We start from the raw sequence: 22,073 nt of genomic DNA on the forward strand, positions 1-22,073 counted from the left end.
GCGGTGATCGGATGGATGTTCTCAGCTAGACAGCGGCCGACACTGCGCATGCGCTGGGAGCCTCACCAGCAGTTAGGGAAGAGAAAAATGACGGGCCAGTGCTTTTTCCCATGCGCAGTGTCGGCGGGTGTCCAGCTGAGAACATCCATCCGATCACCGCGCCTGCGCAGTGGCCCGTGATTTTTCCATACCCTAGGCTCCCGGCGCATGCGCAGTGTCGGCCGGTGTCCAGCTAACTCTGCTGTGAAATTTTCCTACCCCGTCGTTGTGCGCCTGCGCTGCACACCTCCGACACAAGTCATGTCCGGTGCGGCCGGAAGTGATGAGGGTAGGGAAATGTAAGGGAACACCGGGAGGACGGGGCGTCTCTCCTCAGCAGCACAGCTGACAGGCGCTGCACTGACTCGAGTCTACCACTAGTGGCCTCTCTTTCCCAGTAACCAGGTATCGTCTGCTATATGGGAATGATTGGAGCTTCGCGTCTGCTATATTTGACCCACAGATGTTCCCGTTCAGTTGCGCTGTCAACCAGACCCAAACAATCCGGCGTGTGGGGGCGTGGCCTCCGGGGATTAACAAATCGGCCATGAGTCTGTCAGGCAGCCGGGGAACGGTGGGAGTTACTGGCCCCGGAGGGCCACACCAGGCGGGGCTGCGGCTGAAGCTGAAGGGCGCCGGGAGGGTGGTAGTGACCGGACTTCATCATGGAGCCCCTCAGGCGGGGAAAGAGAGGGGAAGAAGGCGGGACAGTAGGAGAGAAGAGCAGACGGGGGGCGGTGTGGCGACCCCTGGTGTCAGGAGTGATACTGGGGCCACCCCTGGTGTCAGAAGGGATACAGGGGCCACCCCTGGTGTCAGGAGGGATACTGGGGCCACCCCTGGTGTCTGGAAGGATACTGGGGCCACCCCTGGTGTCTGGAAGGATACTGGGGCCACCCCTGGTGTCTGGAAGGATACTGGGGCCACCCCTGGTGTCAGGAGTGATACTGGGGCCACCCCTGGTGTCAGGAGTGATACTGGGGCCACCCCTGGTGTCAGGAAGGATACTGGGGCCACCCCTGGTGTCAGGAGTGATACTGGGGCCACCCCTGGTGTCAGGAAGGATACTGGGGCCACCCCTGGTGTCAGGAAGGATACTGGGGCCACCCCTGGTGTCAGGAAGGATACTGGGGCCACCCCTGGTGTCAGGAAGGATACTGGGGCCACCCCTGGTGTCAGGAAGGATACTGGGGCCACCCCTGGTGTCTGGAAGGATACTGGGGCCACCCCTGGTGTCTGGAAGGATACTGGGGCCACCCCTGGTGTCTGGAAGGATACTGGGGCCACCCCTGGTGTCTGGAAGGATACTGGGGCCACCCCTGGTGTCGGGAAGGATACTGGGGCCACCCCTGGTGTCTGGAAGGATACTGGGGCCACCCCTGGTGTCAGGAAGGATACTGGGGCCACCCCTGGTGTCTGGAAGGATACTGGGGCCACCCCTGGTGTCAGGAAGGATACTGGGGCCACCCCTGGTGTCTGGAAGGATACTGGGGCCACCCCTGGTGTCTGGAAGGATACTGGGGCCACCCCTGGTGTCTGGAAGGATACTGGGGCCACCCCTGGTGTCTGGAAGGATACTGGGGCCACCCCTGGTGTCTGGAAGGATACTGGGGCCACCCCTGGTGTCTGGAAGGATACTGGGGCCACCCCTGGTGTCTGGAAGGATACTGGGGCCACCCCTGGTGTCTGGAAGGATACAGGGGCCACCCCTGGTGTCTGGAAGGATACTGGGGCCACCCCTGGTGTCTGGAAGGATACTGGGGCCACCCCTGGTGTCTGGAAGGATACTGGGGCCACCCCTGGTGTCAGGAAGGATTCTGGGGCCACCCCTGGTGTTGGGGCTGATATTAGCTTGTCTCATGTGGCTCAGTCAATTCAGGAATCTAAAGATGAGAAGTCAGTAACTGGGGTGAGAAGAGGTCTCCAGACTGAGAGTGAGGTTACAAGGGGTACCAGGGCAGACAGCGGGGTGCCGCGTCCTCCGGGGGCAGACAGCGGGGTGCCGCGTCCTCCGGGGGCAGACAGCGGGGTGCCGCGTCCTCCGGGGGCAGACAGCGGGGTGCCGCGTCCTCCGGGGGCAGACAGCGGGGTGCCGCGTCCTCCGGGGGCAGACAGCGGGGTGCCGCGTCCTCCGGGGGCAGACAGCGGGGTGCCGCGTCCTCCGGGGGCAGACAGCGGGGTGCCGCGTCCTCCGGGGGCAGACAGCGGGGTGCCGCGTCCTCCGGGGGCAGACAGCGGGGTGCCGCGTCCTCCGGGGGCAGACAGCGGGGTGATCAGGGTTCTTGGGGGCGACAGCGGGGTGACTGGCCACCAGAGACCATCTCCACGGAGGAGGCCGGTGGATGTTACCCGCCCACGAGCCTCTAATCATGGGGTAACAGACCGCAAGGCCCATAGAGCAGTGAGTAATGGGGGCTCGGAGGCCAGAGGGGCCCGTAGAAGGCCGGTCACAGTGGACAGCTCCAAGGCCAAGACGTCTCTGGAGGCGCTGAGAATCGGCATCAAGCAGCTGAAGTGGAAGGAGGTGAGGACACCCCACAGCTGTGTAATCCTCAGATAGTCCTGTTCATAGCTGAGTGTTGGTACACTGTGTCAGCGTGTGAAAGAGCCGTCATAGCTGTGAGAAGTGGCTGGTGGGATGACTGCAACCCCGCAGAATAGTGAGTGCAGCTCTGGAGTATAATACAGGATGTAACTCAGGATCAGTACAGGATAAGTAATGTATGTACACAGTGACTGCACCAGCAGAATAGTGAGTGCAGCTCTGGAGTATATTACAGGATGTAACTCAGGATCAGTACAGGATAAGTAATGTATGTACACAGTGACTGCACCAGCAGAATAGTGAGTGCAGCTCTGGAGTATAATACAGGATGTAACTCAGGATCAGTACAGGATAAGTAATGTATGTACACAGTGACTGCACCAGCAGAATAGTGAGTGCAGCTCTGGAGTATAATACAGGATGTAACTCAGGATCGGTACAGGATAAGTAATGTATGTACACAGTGACTGCACCAGCAGAATAGTGAGTGCAGCTCTGGAGTATAATACAAGATGTAACTCAGGATCAGTACCGGATAAGTAATGTATGTACACAGTGACTGCACCAGCAGAATAGTGAGTGCAGCTCTGGAGTATAATACAAGATGTAACTCAGGATCAGTACCGGATAAGTAATGTATGTACACAGTGACTGCACCAGCAGAATAGTGAGTGCAGCTCTGGAGTATAATACAGGATGTAACTCAGGATCAGTACAGGATAAGTAATGTATGTACACAGTGACTGCACCAGCAGAATAGTGAGTGCAGCTCTGGAGTATAATACAGGATGTAACTCAGGATCAGTACAGGATAAGTAATGTATGTACACAGTGACTGCACCAGCAGAATAGTGAGTGCAGCTCTGGAGTATAATACAGGATGTAACTCAGGATCAGTACAGGATAAGTAATGTATGTACACAGTGACTGCACCAGCAGAATAGTGAGTGCAGCTCTGGAGTATAATACAGGATGTAACTCAGGATCAGTCCAGGATAAGTAATGTATGTACACAGTGACTGCACCAGCAGAATAGTGAGTGCAGCTCTGGAGTATAATACAGGATGTTACTCAGGATCAGTACAGGATAAGTAATGTGTGTACACAGTGACTGCACCAGCAGAATAGTGAGTGCAGCTCTGGAGTATAATACAGGATGTAACTCAGGGTCAGTACCGGATAAGTAATGTATGTACACAGTGACTGCACCAGCAGAATAGTGAGTGCAGCTCTGGAGTATAATACAGGATGTAACTCAGGATCAGTACAGGATAAGTAATGTATGTACACAGTGACTCCACCAGCAGAATAGTGAGTGCAGCTCTGGAGTATAATACAGGATGTAACTCAGGATCAGTACAGGATAAGTAATGTATGTACACAGTGACTGCACCAGCAGAATAGTGAGTGCAGCTCTGGAGTATAATACAGGATGTAACTCAGGGTCAGTACCGGATAAGTAATGTATGTACACAGTGACTGCACCAGCAGAATAGTGAGTGCAGCTCTGGAGTATAATACAGGATGTAACTCAGGATCAGTACAGGATAAGTAATGTATGTACACAGTGACCAGTGAGTGCAGCTCTGGAGTATAATACAGGATGTAACTCACATCAGTACAGGATAAGTAATGTATGTACACAGTGACTGCACCAGCAGAATAGTGAGTGCAGCTCTGGAGTATAATACAGGATGTTACTCAGGATCAGTACAGGATAAGCAATGTATGTACACAGTGACTGCACCAGCAGAATAGTGAGTGCAGCTCTGGAGTATAATACAGGATGTAACTCAGGATAAGTAATGTATGTACACAGTGACTGCACCAGCAGAATAGTGAGTGCAGCTCTGGAGTATAATACAGGATGTAACTCGGGGTCAGTACAGGATAAGTAATGTATGTACACAGTGACTGCACCAGCAGAATAGTGAGTGCATCTCTGGAGTATAATACAGGATGTAACTCAGGATCAGTACAGGATAAGTAATGTATGTACACAGTGACTGCACCAGCAGAATAGTGAGTGCAGCTCTGGAGTATAATACAGGATGTAACTCAGGATCAGTACAGGATAAGTAATGTATGTACATAGTGACTGCACCAGCAGAATAGTGAGTGCAGCTCTGGAGTATAATACAGGATGTAACTCACATCAGTACAGGATAAGTAATGTATGTACACAGTGACTGCACCAGCAGAATAGTGAGTGCAGCTCTGGATCAGTACAGGATGTAACTCAGGATCAGTACAGGATAAGTAATGTATGTACACAGTGACTGCACCAGCAGAATAGTGAGTGCAGCTCTGGAGTATAATACAGGATGTAAATCAGGATAAGTAATGTATGTACACAGTGACTGCACCAGCAGAATAGTGAGTGCAGCTCTGGAGTATAATACAGGATGTAACTCGGGGTCAGTACAGGATAAGTAATGTATGTACACAGTGACTGTATCAGCAGAATAGTGAGTGCAGCTCTGGAGTATAATACATGATGTAACTCAGGATCAGTACAGGATAAGTAATGTATGTACACAGTGACTGCACCAGCAGAATAGTGAGTACAGCTCTGGAGTATAATACAGGATGTAACTCAGGATCAGTACAGGATAAGTAATGTATGTACACAGTGACTGCAACAGCAGAATAGTGAGTGCAGCTCTGGAGAATAATACAGGATGTAACTCAGGATCAGTACAGGATAAGTAATGTATGTACACAGTGACTGCACCAGCAGAATAGTGAGTGCAGCTCTGCAGTATAATACAGGATGTAACTCAGGATCAGTACAGGATAAGTAATGTATGTACACAGTGACTGCACCAGCAGAATAGTGAGTGCAGCTCTGGAGTATAATACAGGATGTAACTCAGGATCAGTACTGGATAAGTAATGTATGTGCACAGTGACTGCACCAGCAGAATAGTGAGTGCAGCTCTGGAGTATAATACAGGATGTTACTCAGGATCAGTACAGGATAAGTAATGTATGTACACAGTGACTGCACCAGCAGAATAGTGAGTGCAGCTCTGGAGTATAATACAGGATGTTACTCAGGATCAGTACAGGATAAGCAATGTATGTACACAGTGACTGCACCAGCAGAATAGTGAGTGCAGCTCTGGAGTATAATACAGGATGTAACTCAGGATAAGTAATGTATGTACACAGTGACTGCACCAGCAGAATAGTGAGTGCAGCTCTGGAGTATAATACAGGATGTAACTCGGGGTCAGTACAGGATAAGTAATGTATGTACACAGTGACTGCACCAGCAGAATAGTGAGTGCATCTCTGGAGTATAATACAGGATGTAACTCAGGATCAGTACAGGATAAGTAATGTATGTACACAGTGACTGCACCAGCAGAATAGTGAGTGCAGCTCTGGAGTATAATACAGGATGTAACTCAGGATCAGTACAGGATAAGTAATGTATGTACATAGTGACTGCACCAGCAGAATAGTGAGTGCAGCTCTGGAGTATAATACAGGATGTAACTCACATCAGTACAGGATAAGTAATGTATGTACACAGTGACTGCACCAGCAGAATAGTGAGTGCAGCTCTGGATCAGTACAGGATGTAACTCAGGATCAGTACAGGATAAGTAATGTATGTACACAGTGACTGCACCAGCAGAATAGTGAGTGCAGCTCTGGAGTATAATACAGGATGTAAATCAGGATAAGTAATGTATGTACACAGTGACTGCACCAGCAGAATAGTGAGTGCAGCTCTGGAGTATAATACAGGATGTAACTCGGGGTCAGTACAGGATAAGTAATGTATGTACACAGTGACTGTATCAGCAGAATAGTGAGTGCAGCTCTGGAGTATAATACATGATGTAACTCAGGATCAGTACAGGATAAGTAATGTATGTACACAGTGACTGCACCAGCAGAATAGTGAGTACAGCTCTGGAGTATAATACAGGATGTAACTCAGGATCAGTACAGGATAAGTAATGTATGTACACAGTGACTGCAACAGCAGAATAGTGAGTGCAGCTCTGGAGAATAATACAGGATGTAACTCAGGATCAGTACAGGATAAGTAATGTATGTACACAGTGACTGCACCAGCAGAATAGTGAGTGCAGCTCTGCAGTATAATACAGGATGTAACTCAGGATCAGTACAGGATAAGTAATGTATGTACACAGTGACTGCACCAGCAGAATAGTGAGTGCAGCTCTGGAGTATAATACAGGATGTAACTCAGGATCAGTACAGGATAAGTAATGTATGTGCACAGTGACTGCACCAGCAGAATAGTGAGTGCAGCTCTGGAGTATAATACAGGATGTTACTCAGGATCAGTACAGGATAAGTAATGTATGTACACAGTGACTGCACCAGCAGAATAGTGAGTGCAGCTCTGGAGTATAATACAGGATGTAACTCAGGATCAGTACAGGATAAGTAATGTATGTACACAGTGACTGCACCAGCAGAATAGTGAGTGCAGCTCTGGAGTATAATACAGGATGTAACTCAGGATCAGTACAGGATAAGTAATGTATGTACATAGTGACTGCACCAGCAGAATAGTGAGTGCAGCTCTGGAGTATAATACAGGATGTAACTCAGGATCAGTATAGGATAAGTAATGTATGTACACAGTGACTGCACCAGCAGAATAGGGAGTGCAGCTCTAGAGTATAATACAGGATGTAACTCAGGGTCAGTACCGGATAAGTAATGTATGTACACAGTGACTGCACCAGCAGAATAGTGAGTGCAGCTCTGGAGTATAATACAGGATGTAACTCAGGATCAGTACAGGATAAGTAATGTATGTACACAGTGACTGCACCAGCAGAATATTGAGTGCAGCTCTGGAGTATAATACAGGATGTAACTCAGGATCAGTACAGGATAAGTAATGTATGTACACAGTGACTGTATTAGCAGAATAGTGAGTGCAGCTCTGGAGTATAATACAGGATGTAACTCAGGATCAGTACAGGATAAGTAATGTATGTACACAGTGACTGCACCAGCAGAATAGGGAGTGCAGCTCTGGAGTATAATACAGGATGTAACTCAGGGTCAGTACAGGATAAGTAATGTATGTACACAGTGACTGCACCAGCAGAATAGTGAGTGCAGCTCTGGAGTATAATACAGGATGTAACTCACATCAGTACAGGATAAGTAATGTATGTACACAGTGACTGCACCAGCAGAATAGTGAGTGCAGCTCTGGAGTATAATACAAGATGTAACTCAGGATCAGTACAGGATAAGTAATGTATGTACACAGTGACTGCACCAGCAGAATAGTGAGTGCAGCTCTGGAGTATAATACAGGATGTAACTCAGGATAAGTAATGTATGTGCACAGTGACTGCACCAGCAGAATAGTGAGTGCAGCTCTGGAGTATAATACAGGATGTAACTCAGGGTCAGTACCGGACACCTCAGTGACAGGTTTCCGTCTTTCAGTTTCCCCTTGGCCGCCGTCTGCCCTGCGACATTTACTGGCACGGGGTGTCCTTCTATGAAAGTGAGAATCTCTGCTCCGGTGAAGTCAACAAGTTCCCAGGTACTAGGAGGGGGATCCCATCCAGGGGTTATTGGGGGAGCTGTGGGGATGGGGCAGTGTCATGTGACTGTGCCCCTTGGCCCTGTCATTTTCTGGGGGGGGTCTCTGCTGGAATAATGGGGTGTGACCCTTGTGCTCTTATTACCTGGAGGGATGGCAGAGGTGGTGCGCAAAATCAGCCTGAGCCGAGCCATGAGGACCATGCAGGAGCTGTACCCGGAGGAGTATGACTTCTACCCCCAGTCCTGGGTCCTTCCTGAGGAGTATCACATCTTCTCAGCAGAGGTGAGTGCCAGCCCTTGGGCCTCTTATTTCTGCTTTAGGGGCTATAGGGGCAGCTATCATCTATGTACAGTGGTGGAGAGAACTCCATTCTGGTGTTCGGGGGGCGATGCACCTGGAGTATGGGTGCAGACATCACAACCAGTGACCTGAGAATTTACATTTATACCAGGAATTCATCACTAGAACGTGACATGTGAAGTCTGTGCCGCTGATGTCTCCTCAGAAATGACCAGCAGGTGGCAGAGCAGACCAAGAAACCCATGACCCTGGAGCACGTGCAGATATGGAGGATGTGCGGATACAGCAAATTACATACCGAAAACATGGGGTGTGAGGATATATGCATTGTATGTGTGTATTATACACTGACAGGCATGCAGGAGACCTGGGGTGTGAGGATATATGCATTGTATGTGTGTATTATACACTGACAGGTATATAGAAGACCTGGGGTGTGAGGATATATGCATTGTATATGTGTATTATACACTGACAGGCATACAGGAGACCTGGGGTGTGAGGATATATGCATTGTATGTGTGTATTATACACTGACAGGTATACCGGAGACCTGGGGTGTGAGGATATATGCATTGTATGTGTGTATTATACACTGACAGGTATACCGTAGACCTGGGGTGTGAGGATATATGCATTGTATGTGTGTATTATACACTGACAGGTATACCGGAGACCTGGGGTGTGAGGATATATGCATTGTATGTGTGTATTATACACTGACAGGTATACCGTAGACCTGGGGTGTGAGGATATATGCATTGTATGTGTGTATTATACACTGACAGGTATACCGGAGACCTGGGGTGTGAGGATATATGCATTGTATGTGTGTATTATACACTGACAGGTATTCAGGAGACCTGGGGTGTGAGGATATATGCATTGTATGTGTGTATTATACACTGACAGGCATGCAGGAGACCTGGGGTGTGAGGATATATGCATTGTATGTGTGTATTATACACTGACAGGCATGCAGGAGACCTGGGGTGTGAGGATATATGCATTGTATGTATGTATTATACACTGACAGGCATGCAGGAGACCCGGGGTGTGAGGATATATGCATTGTATGTGTGTATTATACACTGACAGGCATGCAGGAGACCTGGGGTGTGAGGATATATGCATTGTATGTGTGTATTATACACTGACAGGTATGTAGAAGACCTGGTGTGTGAGGATATATGCATTGTATGTGTGTATTATACACTGACAGGTATATAGAAGACCTGGGGTGTGAGGATATATGCATTGTATGTGTGTATTATACACTGACAGGTATACCGGAGACCTGGGGTGTGAGGATATATGCATTGTATGTGTGTATTATACACTGACAGGTATACTGTAGACCTGGGGTGTGAGGATATATGCATTGTATATGTGTATTATACACTGACAGGTATACCGGAGACCTGGGGTGTGAGGATATATGCATTGTATGTGTGTATTATACACTGACAGGTATAAAGAAGACCTGGGGTGTGAGGATATATGCATTGTATGTGTGTATTATATACTGACAGGTATATAGAAGACCTGGGGTGTGAGGATATATGCATTGTATGTGTGTATTATACACTGACAGGTATATAGAAGACCTGGGGTGTGAGGATATATGCATTGTATGTGTGTATTATATACTGACAGGTATACCGGAGAACTGGGGTGTGAGGATATATGCATTGTATGTGTGTATTATACACTGACAGGTATAAAGAAGACCTGGGGTGTGAGGATATATGCATTGTATGTGTGTATTATATACTGACAGGTATATAGAAGACCTGGGGTGTGAGGATATATGCATTGTATGTGTGTATTATACACTGACAGGTATATAGAAGACCTGGGGTGTGAGGATATATGCATTGTATATGTGTATTATACACTGACAGGTATACCGGAGACCTGGGGTGTGAGGATATATGCATTGTATGTGTGTATTATACACTGACAGGTATATAGAAGACCTGGGGTGTGAGGATATATGCATTGTATGTGTGTATTATACACTGACAGGTATTCCGGAGACCTGGGGTGTGAGGATATATGCATTGTATGTGTGTATTATACACTGACAGGTATAAAGAAGACCTGGGGTGTGAGGATATATGCATTGTATGTGTGTATTATACACTGACCGGTATACCGGAGAACTGGGGTGTGAGGATATATGCATTGTATGTGTGTATTATACACTGACAGGTATACCGGAGACCTGGGGTGTGAGGATATATGCATTGTATGTGTGTATTATACACTGACAGGTATTCAGGAGACCTGGGGTGTGAGGATATATGCATTGTATGTGTGTATTATACACTGACAGGTATATAGAAGACCTGGGGTGTGAGGATATATGCATTGTATGTGTGTATTATACACTGACAGGTATAAAGAAGACCTGGGGTGTGAGGATATATGCATTGTATGTGTGTATTATATACTGACAGGTATATAGAAGACCTGGGGTGTGAGGATATATGCATTGTATATGTGTATTATACACTGACAGGTATATAGAAGACCTGGGGTGTGAGGATATATGCATTGTATATGTGTATTATACACTGACAGGTATATAGAAGACCTGGGGTGTGAGGATATATGCATTGTATATGTGTATTATACACTGACAGGTATAAAGAAGACCTGGGGTGTGAGGATATATGCATTGTATGTGTGTATTATACACTGACAGGTATTCAGGAGACCTGGGGTGTGAGGATATATGCATTGTATGTGTGTATTATACACTGACAGGTATATAGAAGACCTGGGGTGTGAGGATATATGCATTGTATGTGTGTATTATACACTGACAGGTATAAAGAAGACCTGGGGTGTGAGGATATATGCATTGTATGTGTGTATTATACACTGACAGGTATTCAGGAGACCTGGGGTGTGAGGATATATGCATTGTATGTGTGTATTATACACTGACAGGTATACCGGAGACCTGGGGTGTGAGGATATATGCATTGTATGTGTGTATTATACACTGACAGGTATACCGGAGACCTGGGGTGTGAGGATATATGCATTGTATGTATGTATTATACACTGACAGGCATGCAGGAGACCCGGGGTGTGAGGATATATGCATTGTATGTGTGTATTATACACTGACAGGTATAAAGAAGACCTGGGGTGTGAGGATATATGCATTGTATGTGTGTATTATACACTGACAGGTATACCGGAGACCTGGGGTGTGAGGATATATGCATTGTATGTGTGTATTATACACTGACAGGTATATAGAAGACCTGGGGTGTGAGGATATATGCATTGTATGTGTGTATTATACACTGACAGGTATACCGTAGACCTGGGGTGTGAGGATATATGCATTGTATGTGTGTATTATACACTGACAGGTATACCGGAGACCTGGGGTGTGAGGATATATGCATTGTATATGTGTATTATACACTGACAGGTATACCGGAGACCTGGGGTGTGAGGATATATGCATTGTATGTGTGTATTATACACTGACAGGTATAAAGAAGACCTGGGGTGTGAGGATATATGCATTGTATGTGTGTATTATACACTGACAGGTATACAGGAGACCTGGGGTGTGAGGATATATGCATTGTATGTATGTATTATACACTGACAGGCATGCAGGAGACCCGGGGTGTGAGGATATATGCATTGTATATGTGTATTATACACTGACAGGTATAAAGAAGACCTGGGGTGTGAGGATATATGCATTGTATGTGTGTATTATACACTGACAGGTATACCGGAGACCTGGGGTGTGAGGATATATGCATTGTATGTGTGTATTATACACTGACAGGTATATAGAAGACCTGGGGTGTGAGGATATATGCATTGTATGTGTGTATTATACACTGACAGGTATTCCGGAGACCTGGGGTGTGAGGATATATGCATTGTATGTGTGTATTATACACTGACAGGTATAAAGAAGACCTGGGGTGTGAGGATATATGCATTGTATGTGTGTATTATACACTGACCGGTATACCGGAGAACTGGGGTGTGAGGATATATGCATTGTATGTGTGTATTATACACTGACAGGTATTCAGGAGACCTGGGGTGTGAGGATATATGCATTGTATGTGTGTATTATACACTGACAGGTATATAGAAGACCTGGGGTGTGAGGATATATGCATTGTATGTGTGTATTATACACTGACAGGTATACCGGAGACCTGGGGTGTGAGGATATATGCATTGTATGTGTGTATTATACACTGACAGGTATACCGGAGAACTGGGGTGTGAGGATATATGCATTGTATGTGTGTATTATATACTGACAGGTATATAGAAGACCTGGGGTGTGAGGATATATGCATTGTATGTGTGTATTATACACTGACAGGTATAAAGAAGACCTGGGGTGTGAGGATATATGCATTGTATGTGTGTATTATACACTGACAGGTATTCAGGAGACCTGGGGTGTGAGGATATATGCATTGTATGTGTGTATTATACACTGACAGGTATATAGAAGACCTGGGGTGTGAGGATATATGCATTGTATGTGTGTATTATACACTGACAGGTATAAAGAAGACCTGGGGTGTGAGGATATATGCATTGTATGTGTGTATTATACACTGACAGGTATTCAGGAGACCTGGGGTGTGAGGATATATGCATTGTATGTGTGTATTATACACTGACAGGTATATAGAAGACCTGGGGTGTGAGGATATATGCATTGTATGTGTGTATTATACACTGACAGGTATTCAGGAGACCTGGGGTGTGAGGATATATGCATTGTATGTGTGTATTATACACTGACAGGTATATAGAAGACCTGGGGTGTGAGGATATATGCATTGTATGTGTGTATTATACACTGACAGGTATAAAGAAGACCTGGGGTGTGAGGATATATGCATTGTATGTGTGTATTATACACTGACAGGTATTCAGGAGACCTGGGGTGTGAGGATATATGCATTTTATGTGTGTATTATACACTGACAGGTATACCGGAGACCTGGGGTGTGAGGATATATGCATTGTATATGTGTATTATACACTGACAGGTATACCGGAGACCTGGGGTGTGAGGATATATGCATTGTATATGTGTATTATACACTGACAGGTATATAGAAGACCTGGGGTGTGAGGATATATGCATTGTATGTGTGTATTATACACTGACAGGTATTCAGGAGACCTGGGGTGTGAGGATATATGCATTGTATGTGTGTATTATACACTGACAGGCATGCAGGAGACCTGGGGTGTGAGGATATATGCATTGTATGTATGTATTATACACTGACAGGTATATAGAAGACCCGGGGTGTGAGGATATATGCATTGTATGTGTGTATTATACACTAACAGGTATACCGGAGACCTGGGGTGTGAGGATATATGCATTGTATGTGTGTATTATACACTGACAGGTATAAAGAAGACCTGGGGTGTGAGGATATATGCATTGTATGTGTGTATTATACACTGACAGGTATATAGAAGACCTGGGGTGTGAGGATATATGCATTGTATGTGTGTATTATACACTAACAGGTATACCGGAGACCTGGGGTGTGAGGATATATGCATTGTATGTATGTATTATACACTGACAGGCATGCAGGAGACCCGGGGTGTGAGGATATATGCATTGTATGTGTGTATTATACACTGACAGGTATAAAGAAAACCTGGGGTGTGAGGATATATGCATTGTATGTGTGTATTATATACTGACAGGTATATAGAAGACCTGGGGTGTGAGGATATATGCATTGTATGTGTGTATTATACACTGACAGGTATATAGAAGACCTGGGGTGTGAGGATATATGCATTGTATATGTGTATTATACACTGACAGGTATACCGGAGACCTGGGGTGTGAGGATATATGCATTGTATGTGTGTATTATACACTGACAGGTATATAGAAGACCTGGGGTGTGAGGATATATGCATTGTATGTGTGTATTATACACTGACAGGTATACCGGAGAACTGGGGTGTGAGGATATATGCATTGTATGTGTGTATTATACACTGACAGGTATACCGGAGACCTGGGGTGTGAGGATATATGCATTGTATGTGTGTATTATACACTGACAGGTATATAGAAGACCTGGGGTGTGAGGATATATGCATTGTATGTGTGTATTATACACTGACAGGTATAAAGAAGACCTGGGGTGTGAGGATATATGCATTGTATGTGTGTATTATACACTGACAGGTATACAGGAGACCTGGGGTGTGAGGATATATGCATTGTATATGTGTATTATACACTGACAGGTATACCGGAGACCTGGGGTGTGAGGATATATGCATTGTATGTGTGTATTATACACTGACAGGTATACCGGAGACCTGGGGTGTGAGGATATATGCATTGTATGTATGTATTATACACTGACAGGTATATAGAAGACCCGGGGTGTGAGGATATATGCATTGTATGTGTGTATTATACACTGACAGGTATACCGGAGACCTGGGGTGTGAGGATATATGCATTGTATGTGTGTATTATACACTGACAGGTATAAAGAAGACCTGGGGTGTGAGGATATATGCATTGTATGTGTGTATTATACACTGACAGGTATAAAGAAGACCTGGGGTGTGAGGATATATGCATTGTATGTGTGTATTATACACTGACAGGTATTCAGGAGACCTGGGGTGTGAGGATATATGCATTGTATGTGTGTATTATACACTGACAGGTATTCAGGAGACCTGGGGTGTGAGGATATATGCATTGTATGTGTGTATTATACACTGACAGGTATAAAGAAGACCTGGGGTGTGAGGATATATGCATTGTATGTGTGTATTATACACTGACAGGTATACCGGAGAACTGGGGTGTGAGGATATATGCATTGTATATGTGTATTATACACTGACAGGTATATAGAAGACCTGGGGTGTGAGGATATATGCATTGTATGTGTGTATTATACACTGACAGGTATAAAGAAGACCTGGGGTGTGAGGATATATGCATTGTATGTGTGTATTATACACTGACAGGTATACCGGAGAACTGGGGTGTGAGGATATATGCATTGTATGTGTGTATTATACACTGACAGGTATAAAGAAGACCTGGGGTGTGAGGATATATGCATTGTATGTGTGTATTATATACTGACAGGTATTCAGGAGACCTGGGGTGTGAGGATATATGCATTGTATGTGTGTATTATACACTGACAGGCATACAGGAGAACTGGGGTGTGAGGATATATGCATTGTATGTGTGTATTATACACTGACAGGTATACCGGAGACCTGGGGTGTGAGGATATATGCATTGTATGTGTGTATTATACACTGACAGGTATACCGGAGAACTGGGGTGTGAGGATATATGCATTGTATATGTGTATTATACACTGACAGGTATATAGAAGACCTGGGGTGTGAGGATATATGCATTGTATGTGTGTATTATACACTGACAGGTATAAAGAAGACCTGGGGTGTGAGGATATATGCATTGTATGTGTGTATTATACACTGACAGGTATACCGGAGACCTGGGGTGTGAGGATATATGCATTGTATGTATGTATTATACACTGACAGGTATATAGAAGACCCGGGGTGTGAGGATATATGCATTGTATGTGTGTATTATACACTGACAGGTATACCGGAGACCTGGGGTGTGAGGATATATGCATTGTATGTGTGTATTATACACTGACAGGTATAAAGAAGACCTGGGGTGTGAGGATATATGCATTGTATGTGTGTATTATACACTGACAGGTATATAGAAGACCTGGGGTGTGAGGATATATGCATTGTATGTATGTATTATACACTGACAGGTATATAGAAGACCCGGGGTGTGAGGATATATGCATTGTATGTGTGTATTATACACTGACAGGTATACCGGAGACCTGGGGTGTGAGGATATATGCATTGTATGTGTGTATTATACACTGACAGGCATGCAGGAGACCTGGGGTGTGAGGATATATGCATTGTATGTGTGTATTATACACTGACAGGTATACCGGAGAACTGGGGTGTGAGGATATATGCATTGTATATGTGTATTATACACTGACAGGTATATAGAAGACCTGGGGTGTGAGGATATATGCATTGTATGTGTGTATTATACACTGACAGGTATAAAGAAGACCTGGGGTGTGAGGATATATGCATTGTATGTGTGTATTATACACTGACAGGTATACCGGAGACCTGGGGTGTGAGGATATATGCATTGTATGTATGTATTATACACTGACAGGTATATAGAAGACCCGGGGTGTGAGGATATATGCATTGTATGTGTGTATTATACACTGACAGGTATACCGGAGACCTGGGGTGTGAGGATATATGCATTGTATGTGTGTATTATACACTGACAGGTATAAAGAAGACCTGGGGTGTGAGGATATATGCATTGTATGTGTGTATTATACACTGACAGGTATATAGAAGACCTGGGGTGTGAGGATATATGCATTGTATGTATGTATTATACACTGACAGGTATATAGAAGACCCGGGGTGTGAGGATATATGCATTGTATGTGTGTATTATACACTGACAGGTATAAAGAAGACCTGGGGTGTGAGGATATATGCATTGTATGTGTGTATTATACACTGACAGGTATATAGAAGACCTGGGGTGTAAGGATATATGCATTTTATGTGTGTATTATACACTGACAGGTATACCGGAGAACTGGGGTGTGAGGATATATGCATTGTATGTATGTATTATACACTGACAGGTATACCGGAGACCTGGGGTGTGAGGATATATGCATTGTATGTGTGTATTATACACTGACAGGTATATAGAAGACCTGGGGTGTGAGGATATATGCATTGTATGTGTGTATTATACACTGACAGGTATACCGGAGAACTGGGGTGTGAGGATATATGCATTGTATGTGTGTATTATACACTGACAGGTATACCGGAGACCTGGGGTGTGAGGATATATGCATTGTATGTGTGTATTATACACTGACAGGTATATAGAAGACCTGGGGTGTGAGGATATATGCATTGTATGTGTGTATTATACACTGACAGGTATAAAGAAGACCTGGGGTGTGAGGATATATGCATTGTATGTGTGTATTATACACTGACAGGTATACAGGAGACCTGGGGTGTGAGGATATATGCATTGTATATGTGTATTATACACTGACAGGTATACCGGAGACCTGGGGTGTGAGGATATATGCATTGTATGTGTGTATTATACACTGACAGGTATACCGGAGACCTGGGGTGTGAGGATATATGCATTGTATGTATGTATTATACACTGACAGGTATATAGAAGACCCGGGGTGTGAGGATATATGCATTGTATGTGTGTATTATACACTGACAGGTATACCGGAGACCTGGGGTGTGAGGATATATGCATTGTATGTGTGTATTATACACTGACAGGTATAAAGAAGACCTGGGGTGTGAGGATATATGCATTGTATGTGTGTATTATACACTGACAGGTATAAAGAAGACCTGGGGTGTGAGGATATATGCATTGTATGTGTGTATTATACACTGACAGGTATTCAGGAGACCTGGGGTGTGAGGATATATGCATTGTATGTGTGTATTATACACTGACAGGTATACCGTAGACCTGGGGTGTGAGGATATATGCATTGTATGTGTGTATTATACACTGACAGGTATTCAGGAGACCTGGGGTGTGAGGATATATGCATTGTATGTGTGTATTATACACTGACAGGTATACCGTAGACCTGGGGTGTGAGGATATATGCATTGTATGTGTGTATTATACACTGACAGGTATATAGAAGACCTGGGGTGTGAGGATATATGCATTGTATGTGTGTATTATACACTGACAGGTATAAAGAAGACCTGGGGTGTGAGGATATATGCATTGTATGTGTGTATTATACACTGACAGGTATACCGGAGAACTGGGGTGTGAGGATATATGCATTGTATATGTGTATTATACACTGACAGGTATATAGAAGACCTGGGGTGTGAGGATATATGCATTGTATGTGTGTATTATACACTGACAGGTATAAAGAAGACCTGGGGTGTGAGGATATATGCATTGTATGTGTGTATTATACACTGACAGGTATACCGGAGAACTGGGGTGTGAGGATATATGCATTGTATGTGTGTATTATACACTGACAGGTATAAAGAAGACCTGGGGTGTGAGGATATATGCATTGTATGTGTGTATTATATACTGACAGGTATTCAGGAGACCTGGGGTGTGAGGATATATGCATTGTATGTGTGTATTATACACTGACAGGCATGCAGGAGACCTGGGGTGTGAGGATATATGCATTGTATGTGTGTATTATACACTGACAGGTATACCGGAGAACTGGGGTGTGAGGATATATGCATTGTATATGTGTATTATACACTGACAGGTATATAGAAGACCTGGGGTGTGAGGATATATGCATTGTATGTGTGTATTATACACTGACAGGTATAAAGAAGACCTGGGGTGTGAGGATATATGCATTGTATGTGTGTATTATACACTGACAGGTATACAGGAAACCTGGGGTGTGAGGATATATGCATTGTATATGTGTATTATACACTGACAGGTATACCGGAGACCTGGGGTGTGAGGATATATGCATTGTATATGTGTATTATACACTGACAGGTATACCGGAGACCTGGGGTGTGAGGATATATGCATTGTATGTATGTATTATACACTGACAGGTATATAGAAGACCCGGGGTGTGAGGATATATGCATTGTATGTGTGTATTATACACTGACAGGTATACCGGAGACCTGGGGTGTGAGGATATATGCATTGTATGTGTGTATTATACACTGACAGGTATAAAGAAGACCTGGGGTGTGAGGATATATGCATTGTATGTGTGTATTATACACTGACAGGTATATAGAAGACCTGGGGTGTGAGGATATATGCATTGTATGTATGTATTATACACTGACAGGTATATAGAAGACCCGGGGTGTGAGGATATATGCATTGTATGTGTGTATTATACACTGACAGGTATACCGGAGACCTGGGGTGTGAGGATATATGCATTGTATGTGTGTATTATACACTGACAGGCATGCAGGAGACCTGGGGTGTGAGGATATATGCATTGTATGTGTGTATTATACACTGACAGGTATACCGGAGAACTGGGGTGTGAGGATATATGCATTGTATATGTGTATTATACACTGACAGGTATATAGAAGACCTGGGGTGTGAGGATATATGCATTGTATGTGTGTATTATACACTGACAGGTATAAAGAAGACCTGGGGTGTGAGGATATATGCATTGTATGTGTGTATTATACACTGACAGGTATATAGAAGACCTGGGGTGTGAGGATATATGCATTGTATGTGTGTATTATACACTGACAGGTATACCGGAGACCTGGGGTGTGAGGATATATGCATTGTATGTGTGTATTATACACTGACAGGTATATAGAAGACCTGGGGTGTGAGGATATATGCATTGTATGTGTGTATTATACACTGACAGGTATACCGGAGACCTGGGGTGTGAGGATATATGCATTGTATGTGTGTATTATACACTGACAGGTATAAAGAAGACCTGGGGTGTGAGGATATATGCATTGTATGTGTGTATTATACACTGACAGGTATATAGAAGACCTGGGGTGTGAGGATATATGCATTGTATGTATGTATTATACACTGACAGGTATATAGAAGACCCGGGGTGTGAGGATATATGTATTGTATGTGTGTATTATACACTGACAGGTATACCGGAGAACTGGGGTGTGAGGATATATGCATTGTATATGTGTATTATACACTGACAGGTATATAGAAGACCTGGGGTGTGAGGATATATGCATTGTATGTGTGTATTATACACTGACAGGTATACCGGAGAACTGGGGTGTGAGGATATATGCATTGTATGTGTGTATTATACACTGACAGGTATAAAGAAGACCTGGGGTGTGAGGATATATGCATTGTATATGTGTATTATACACTGACAGGCATGCAGGAGACCTGGGGTGTGAGGATATATGCATTGTATGTGTGTATTATACACTGACAGGTATAAAGAAGACCTGGGGTGTGAGGATATATGCATTGAATGTGTGTATTATACACTGACAGGTATACCGGAGACCTGGGGTGTGAGGATATATGCATTGTATGTGTGTATTATACACTGACAGGTATACCGGAGACCTGGGGTGTGAGGATATATGCATTGTATGTATGTATTATACACTGACAGGTATACCGGAGACCTGGGGTGTGAGGATATATGCATTGTATGTGTGTATTATACACTGACAGGTATACCGGAGACCTGGGGTGTGAGGATATATGCATTGTATGTGTGTATTATACACTGACAGGCATGCAGGAGACCTGGGGTGTGAGGATATATGCATTGTATATGTGTATTATACACTGTCAGGTATACCGGAGACCTGGGGTGTGAGGATATATGCATTGTATGTGTGTATTATACACTGACAGGTATAAAGAAGACCTGGGGTGTGAGGATATATGCATTGTATGTGTGTATTATACACTGACAGGCATGCAGGAGACCTGGGGTGTGAGGATATATGCATTGTATGTGTGTATTATACACTGACAGGTATACCGGAGACCTGGGGTGTGAGGATATATGCATTGTATGTGTGTATTATACACTGACAGGTATACAGGAGACCTGGGGTGTGAGGATATATGCATTGTATGTGTGTATTATACACTGACAGGTATTCAGGAGACCTGGGGTGTGAGGATATATGCATTGTATGTGTGTATTATACACTGACAGGTATACTGTAGACCTGGGGTGTGAGGATATATGCATTGTATGTGTGTATTATACACTGACAGGTATACCGGAGACCTGGGGTGTGAGGATATATGCATTGTATGTGTATATTATACACTGACAGGTATACCGGAGAACTGGGGTGTGAGGATATATGCATTGTATGTGTGTACTATACACTGACAGGTATACAGGAGACCTGGGGTGTGAGGATATATGCATTGTATGTGTGTATTATACACTGACAGGTATAAAGAAGACCTGGGGTGTGAGGATATATGCATTGTATGTGTGTATTATACACTGACAGGTATACCGGAGACCTGGGGTGTGAGGATATATGCATTGTATATGTGTATTATACACTGACAGGTATACCGTAGACCTGGGGTGTGAGGATATATGCATTGTATGTGTGTATTATACACTGACAGGTATATAGAAGACCTGGGGTGTGAGGATATATGCATTGTATGTGTGTATTATACACTGACAGGTATACTGTAGACCTGGGGTGTGAGGATATATGCATTGTATGTGTGTATTATACACTGACAGGTATAAAGAAGACCTGGGGTGTGAGGATATATGCATTGTATGTGTGTATTATACACTGACAGGTATGCAGGAGACCTGGGGTGTGAGGATATATGCATTGTATGTGTGTATTATATACTGACAGGTATAAAGAAGACCTGGGGTGTGAGGATATATGCATTGTATGTGTGTATTATACACTGACAGGCATGCA

The 22,073-nt window shown here is 44.4% G+C and overlaps 1 protein-coding gene across 1 annotated transcript in view; it reads left to right on the top strand.

Moving 5' to 3' along the window:
* The first annotated feature begins 586 nt into the window (after nt 1–586).
* Nucleotides 587–22,073, top strand: part of TTLL11 (tubulin tyrosine ligase like 11) — a 61,407-nt gene continuing 39,920 nt past the window's right edge. Inside the window, exons 1-3 of the mRNA XM_040405430.1 lie at nt 587–2,563; nt 8,042–8,141; nt 8,293–8,426. Coding sequence (XP_040261364.1) covers nt 587–2,563; nt 8,042–8,141; nt 8,293–8,426 — 2,211 coding nt within the window. The remainder of the gene's footprint in view (nt 2,564–8,041; nt 8,142–8,292; nt 8,427–22,073) is intronic.

Source organism: Bufo bufo, chromosome 8, assembly GCF_905171765.1.
Source record: "Bufo bufo chromosome 8, aBufBuf1.1, whole genome shotgun sequence".
In the NCBI taxonomy this organism is placed as follows: domain Eukaryota; kingdom Metazoa; phylum Chordata; class Amphibia; order Anura; family Bufonidae; genus Bufo; species Bufo bufo.